At 37.3% G+C, this 7651-nt stretch overlaps 1 protein-coding gene across 1 annotated transcript; it reads left to right on the top strand.

Moving 5' to 3' along the window:
- The first annotated feature begins 3060 nt into the window (after nucleotides 1-3060).
- On the top strand, nucleotides 3061-4383 carry PDHA2 (pyruvate dehydrogenase E1 subunit alpha 2). The gene has a single exon (XM_019962116.2). The coding sequence runs from the start codon at nucleotides 3132-3134 to the stop codon at nucleotides 4305-4307; it is 1176 nt and encodes a 391-aa protein (XP_019817675.2). The 5' UTR covers nucleotides 3061-3131; the 3' UTR covers nucleotides 4308-4383.
- The last annotated feature ends 3268 nt before the right edge of the window (nucleotides 4384-7651 follow it).

The raw sequence follows: 7651 nt of genomic DNA, 5'->3' as shown, positions 1-7651 counted from the left end.
AATTTAAATATTCTTCAAATATGTTGCTCTTTTTTAATATTTCTTGTTGCTTATTAAAAAATATTTTATATGCTATTGATGCAATGGCGGTAACACATTTGAGACAAATTCATATATCCTCCTAGAGAAACAACTATTACACATGGAATGTGAAATTCTGTCACAATGACATTAATGACTGCTATTATAATCATTGACTCCCCTTTTATTAGTATTTTTATTAATTAATGTAAAATCTACCATTGGCCTTATAAAAGTGCTCATCTGTTTTCCTTTAATTTCAAATAGATTAAAAGTGAGATTTCATGTTAATTAAAAACTTTGAATTTATGAGTATTTTAATTGCAAACATTTCAGTGGTGAGCATGTAGATGACTTACTTCTGTTTGTTAATAAACATGGTATCAAACAATTACAAGATAAAAAATACATCATTCACAGAAAAGTACAGCCTCTTTGACTCTATTGTCCATGTGTGTTAAATCCTGTCTAGTCAGGGGCAGATAAGAGGAGAGGCTCAACAGCTCAGGATTTCCTTAGGGGTTTTAAACTTTTACCCTGTCTGGAAATGTTACTGTTACTTTGAAAATGTGGATGGGTTTTAGGAACACTAAAGATAAAAATTAAAGAAAAATCATCATCAGGTTTAAAAAGTTTAATGGAAATCCTTTGACATCATGTTCTGCAAGTATGATTTCATCTATCTTTAAGCTGAATTTAGGTTGCCCAGTGTAACTGATGTCCAGAAGATCCCTACAAGTTTCACATTTAATTGTTTATTATCTTAACCAGAGCCTGTTGCAATAAAAGGGCTGTCTTCCATGGCAACCTGTAGCACGGGTATTTTACAATTAGCATCTTTGCAGGCTTTCCTCTGGCATGAGTCAGGTTTAGCCTTGTCACACTGGGCTTTTAAGGAGAGCTCTGTCTTTGCAGCCCAGGTTACATGTGACAAGATTAAATTGGTACACTTTATAACTCTTGTGTTTCTGGCAGTGCTAGCCTGGTTGATACCTCTGAGAGAAGGCTCAGCTGTCATTCAGTGACCCATTAACACTACTGTTCCATCATGCAGTGTCATTTTTCTCATTCTCATGGAGATAATGCTCCCTGGAGATCTCCAGTACCTGCAGGAATGAAAGAGAACAGCAGAGACAGACAAACTATCAAAGAAGGAGCAAACAGCACAGCAAGACCATGAAATCCAAAAGCAGAATTTTAAATTAAGTGAAAAGATGAAGCCCATTTATGAAGGCTGGGTTGGAAAAGTAGGAGGATTGAGTTTTAAGAGATAACTTTTTAACAAGCTATTTTCTTCTTCCCGCCTGAGTACTAAAAGTATCCACAGTAATACTTATAACTAGATTAGAGAAGGCAGCTGCTTTGAACATGTCATAGAGATCTGAGTGAGAATTTATTTACAAATGGGGGGTTTTTGTATTTTATTTATTTGCAAGCAGGTGGTAGATATGAAGGGGCTTCTGTGGTGGCTCAGTTGGTAAACAATCTGCCTGCAATGCAAGAGACCAGGGTTTGATCCTTGGGTAGATATGAAACAGAGCATGCATTAAGGTGAATTTTTTAATAGTCTAAATAGAACAGGATCCCTCTGTATGGTTGGCTTATTGGAGTACAAAATTACCTTCCTAGTAAAAGCACAAAAGAGGAAAATGATATGTGATCTTTGTAACACTAGGCCTAAGACTTCTTTTCTCCTATGATTAAACCAACTGCTTAACCAAACTTTGTTGCTCTTCCATCCAAGCTATATACTGTTCAGTGGGTCACTTTATCAGAGAAGGCAATGGTCTCTTTATCAGAAGTTATGCTTTCTAATGTTTACTATATAAGGAGATGTTATAAGAATACGCTTCTTGATTTCCCAGACTAAGACTGGTTCAGTTTAGGTTGATACAAAAGCAAGAAACAAAGGCATCTGAATCTTGATTTTTTTTTTCCCTAAGAAAACCTGTTGGAGACATTATAGGAACAGACTACTTCCCCTATAAAAAATTTAGTCAGGAAATAGGGATAAAACTGAACAGGATTCAGGATTACAATAAAGGGCAAGAAAAGTGTCGCATCAAAACTTGTTAGTTGCTACTTCAACCCCGATTGCCTGTGGAACACACAGAACATCCATTCCACCACCTTTAGGCCATTTCAACCTTGATTTCAATTTTCTCACTACAAAGCTTGCTATTGGGTTTAAATTTCTAATCTCAGGTAGGTGTTTGTGTACCATCACCTATCCTCCCTACCACCAATCAAATGATACAGGGGTTAAATCCATAGGATAAATGTGCATATTCTTCTGGTGCACCAGTTATTTCTTAAAAGTATTTTTTTAAATAATTTGAAACTTTATTTTTAAAATATTCTGTAATTTGAATTCTTAAAGAAACATCATCTACTTTCCCTCCACACACATTTTGTCCTAACAGGCCCCATATGTGTGCTCAGTCACATCCAACTCTTTGTGACCCCTTGGACTATATAGCCCGCCAGGCTCCTCTGTCCATGGAATCTTCCAGGCAAGCATACTGGAGTGGGTTGCCATTTCCTACTCCATAAAAATATATATATATATATTTTTAAGTTAAGCCACAAATGATTTACACCTTTATTTTACTTTAAAATAAGTATGATGTATTGTGGTATAGGATACAATATTCATATATATTTAGATATTTTTTAAAAGACTTTAAAGAAATATTGGTAAGAAGATCGCTGGTTTAACCTATCAGAACTCTTGTGTGCCTTAGAGATTATATTTCCTCTCTTCCTTTTAATACCATGTTCAAGAAGGCATTACTTAAGCGTTTAGCAGGGAAAAGAGACTCAGATTTATGATGTAGCGATGGCGTTAACTAGAAGCAGGGTGTAGTTCAGCCAAGTCTTCCAGGAAAAGAAACGACCTGTATTCTTAATTTTACAGTTGGAAGGCACTGTAAATCAGTTGATGCAGGCTGCGGCCACGCGCAGCATGACTTAGCCTCTGTGGTCAGCGAGCGGTCATTGTGGCGCCACGTGCGTCTGACGTTCGTTCAGTGAGCAAGGGGCTCGGCTGGAGACTGGGGGCACAGGCGGTTCTGGTAGTTGGAGACTCATGAACACCCTGACCGCGCTCCATGAAGAAGATGCTGACTGCTGCTGTCTCTCGCGTGCTGTCTGGTGTCACCCAGAAGCCCGCTAGCAGAGTGCTTGTTGCCTCCTGTAAATATTCAAACAATGCTACCTTTGAGATTAAGAAATGTGATCTTTATCGGTTGGAAGAGGGTCCCCCTGTCACTACCGTGCTCACCCGGGAGGATGGACTCAAATACTACAAGATGATGCAGACTATTCGTCGAATGGAACTGAAGGCAGATCAGTTGTATAAACAGAAATTTATTCGTGGTTTCTGTCACTTGTGTGATGGCCAGGAAGCTTGTTGTGTGGGTCTTGAGGCTGGGATAAATCCCACGGATCATGTCATTACGTCCTATCGGGCTCACGGCTTAAGTTATACGCGGGGACTTACTGTCCGATCAATTCTTGCAGAGCTGACCGGACGAAGAGCTGGTTGTGCTAAAGGAAAAGGAGGGTCCATGCATATGTATGCCAAGAACTTCTACGGGGGCAACGGCATTGTCGGCGCTCAGGGACCACTGGGAGCTGGTGTTGCTTTGGCCTGTAAATACAAGGGGAACAACGAGGTGTGTTTGACTCTGTATGGCGATGGCGCAGCTAATCAGGGTCAGATATCTGAAGCTTACAATATGGCGGCTTTGTGGAATTTACCTTGCATTTTCATCTGTGAGAATAACCGCTATGGAATGGGAACATCTGTGGACAGAGCTGCAGCCAGCACTGATTACTACAAGAGAGGCAATTTTATCCCTGGACTAAGAGTAGATGGAATGGATATTCTATGTGTTCGGGAGGCAACTAAGTTTGCAGCTGACTATTGTAGATCTGGAAAGGGACCCATACTGATGGAGCTGCTGACATACCGTTATCATGGACACAGTATGAGTGATCCTGGAATCAGTTACCGTACACGAGAAGAAATTCAGAGTGTAAGAAGTAAGAGTGATCCTATCATGCTTCTCAAAGATAAAATGGTAAACAACCAGCTTGCCAGTGTTGAAGAATTGAAGGAAATTGATGTTGAAGTGAGGAAAGAAATTGATGATGCAGCTCAGTTTGCTATGACTGATCCAGAACCACCTTTGGAAGAATTAGGCCATCACATCTACAGCAGTAATCCACCTTTTGATATTCGTGGTGCAAATCAGTGGATCAAGTTTCAGTCAGTCAGTTAAAAGGAGAATATATTCCTGGTCAACTTTAAGAAGCTATATACCCAATTTTGTTGAGGAATAAACCCATAAAACAAAAGTCTTTTAAACTTTTATTAAAGGGACTTGAGATAATTAAGCGGTTATGGAAAGAGATTAAAAGAGATCATAGAAGGATATACATTTGACTAAAAGGGATATTACATTCAATTGTATTGCACTAAAAGATACTATTTAGTTAATCATTCAGTATTGTTAAAAAATAAACTGAGGCACATTAAATTTTTCCAGAGTTTGAGCGTACATCAATCAGAATCAGGCAGTCCCAACCAAAGGTAGTGTGTTCCACCAATAGGAGCTGAGGGACAGCTTTATAGAGAAGCAGAGCAAGGAAATTATTTGATTGGTGATAGCTTAGTCAGTTGCCTTATTTGGGAAAGCCTAGCTGGCTGTTTGTGATTGGTGGTTCTTAAGTTTCATTTACTTAGATTTGAGGGCATTGACTCTGGGTTACCTTTTGGTTTGCTTACATAGGCCATGCAGGCCTTAGAACCACCTTAGTCTGATTGCCTCTTTATTTAAACGGTATGGCTATCTTAAGGATTATTTTAAAATTATACAAGTGTAAAATAGGAAAAACAGAGGATTATTTAACTTCCCAGGTTATTTCCTATAATAGTTTTGTTTTTAGCTTTATATTATATAATTTTAGTAAATAGTCTGATTAAAAAAAAAAAATAGTTCTATTCCTGGTCTACCCTGCCAGAGGTCTGAATGTAAAGTTGCTATTCTGAAGTAGAGAGTTAATTTCAAACCACACCAAATAGCAGGACCCCTACTGCAATGCCATTTAAAATAGTTTATCTAAATTAACCCATAACACACCCTACTAAATAGTATGCATCTGCAAATACATATGCATAAATATTTAATATTGATGCTAGAACCAGTTAGCAATGACTATTTTTCCAAATAAAACATGATATTTAACAGAGAAGGGGGAAATATGTCAAGGTAATTTTTTCATGTACTTAATTGCAGTATTTTTAGTGTATCGATTTAAAGTAAAAATGTAAGCAAAGTTAAAATCTAAGGGAAAATGCATTTTACTGTACCCTTCAAGTTAATGTTACAGTTCACTTATACTATTATTCTGTATTTTAAAGAACTCTTAGTACATTTCAGAATTAAATGAAAAGATATGGTGGCACCAAAGAAATTAGGCAGAAGAGGTGATATTAATAAAAAATTGCAAGTAAAATCTGCCTTGGCCAGTACTGAACATTCACAGGTAACTTTTACCAAGAGAAAATCGAACGTGGATCATACAGGTTTGATTTTCTCTACGATAATCCACTACTGTGTCAGTTAGCAAGTGATGACAGTGAAAACATCATTACTTTGTTATATTTAACTAATGTCCTAGAGTCCTATTGAGCATGATGTTTGGCATATCTTACTCCTTTGAGATAGATTCACTGAAATCAGAATTTGCCTGTGATTTAAGCTGGTTTGTAGACAATGCCAAAATAATCAGTTGTGAAAGGTCAAAATCCATAACAAGAAAAAAAATTGTAACTGTGTATGATAATGGATGTTTAACTAGATTTACTGTGGTTATCATTTCATAATATATGCAGATGTTGAACATTATGTTGTATACCTGAAAATAATATCCTATTATATGCCAATTATATCTCAATTTTTTTCAGAAAAAAAAAAAGCCATTTAAAATAGTTTGTTTACAGCTTCTACTTCTACAAAGAAAAGTGTATATACTCTCTAAGAACTCTAACAGAAAATCAAAATTTTAGCAGCCTGAGAGTACATGAACATATGAACACACATGTGGTGGCTTAATCTCCAAACCTTCAATTAAGCAAGTTTTAAAAAGTAAGCCTAAGTATTCTACATTCAGAAATCAAAGATAAACATTGATTTGTTTATAAATCAGTGATATTGCTAGGTAGTGTGTTTTGATTTTGCAGCTTCAGTCCACATATATCTCGACTGAATCCCTTCCATTAAAAAAGTAATTCATCAGATGGTCAAAATAATCACATCCTTTGAATGACAAAGAATTCTTCTACTTTTTATTTATTTTAACATCTTATAATTCCATAAACTTGCAAGTGGAAGATAAAATGCTGAAAGCTGTTTTCTTTTTTCTTTTTGTCTTTAAACTAGAATTGACTGGTATACAGAACTCCATTTTGTAGATAAAATGGCACATTTTTGCAACTTCTATTGCACTAAATATTAAACATTTGGTTTTGGAAACACTGCCAATAGCCTAATATAGTACTTTGGAAAATAAACAAAATGGTTCAGAGCAACACGGGCTTCCCAGGTGGTGCTAGCAGTAAAGAACCTGCCTCCCAATGCAGTAGATATAAGAGACTTGGGTTCAGTCCTTGGGTCAGGAAGATTCCCTGGAGGAGGAAATGGCAACCCACTTCAGTATTCTTACCTGGAGAATCCCATGGACAGATTGCTTAGCAGGCTACAGAATTGGATACGACTCTGCGACTAAGCACTAGCACTCAGAGTAAAACAATCTGAAGAAGAAATATCCTGGAGTAAATGAACTATGAACATCAGGAAATGATCATGTTTCTCCCCATCTAGCTCCAAGGTGAGACTTGCTAAGTTTATGAGTCATGACCCCATGGAGGTCTTAGGTATCTCCAGACTGAAATGAGAACAAGTATAGTGCTGGAAAAAAGTCCAGTCTTACTATAGCAGAATAAAAAGATACATTTATCACAATATACATTATCAAATTCCATTAAGGCCAAGAGTTTTGAATGCTTTCTATATTAAAAAATCTATAGACATTTGTGTGTACAGCCATGATTGTAATTTAATCATATCACTGGTTGCACATAATTTTGTAAGGATGAAAAAAAAAAGTACAAAAGTCCTGTTGTTTTGATTTAGGTCAAGCAATAAATTTATGATAACTTTTTTTTTATTTTATTTTTAAACTTTACAATATTGTATTAGTTTTGCCAAATATCGAAATGAATCCACCACAGGTATACCCGTGTTCCCCATCCTGAACCCTCCTCCCTCCTCCCTCCTCCCTCCCCCACCCCCACCCTCCCTCCTCCCTCCCACCACCCCCACCGTCCCAGTGCACCAGCCCCAAGCATCCAGTACTGTGCATCGAACCTGGACTGGCGACTCACTTCATACATGATACTACACATGTTTCAATGCCATTCTCCCAAATCTCCCCACCCTCTCCCTCTCCCACAGAGTCCACAAGACTGATCCATACATCGGTGTCTCCTTTGCTGTCTCGTACACAGGGCTATTGTTACCATCTTTCTAAATTCCGTATATATGCGTTAGTATACTGTATT

This window comes from Bos indicus, chromosome 6 (assembly GCF_029378745.1).
Source record: "Bos indicus isolate NIAB-ARS_2022 breed Sahiwal x Tharparkar chromosome 6, NIAB-ARS_B.indTharparkar_mat_pri_1.0, whole genome shotgun sequence".
Taxonomy (NCBI): Eukaryota; Metazoa; Chordata; class Mammalia; order Artiodactyla; family Bovidae; genus Bos; species Bos indicus.
Note: the sequence above shows the minus strand (reverse complement) of the source record. Positions and strands in the feature narration are given on the sequence as shown.

Bases quoted from the DNA above. Each gene is read 5' to 3' on its own strand.
- PDHA2 (XM_019962116.2), top strand. From the start codon at position 3,132: ATGAAGAAGATGCTGACTGCTGCTGTCTCTCGCGTGCTGTCTGGTGTC.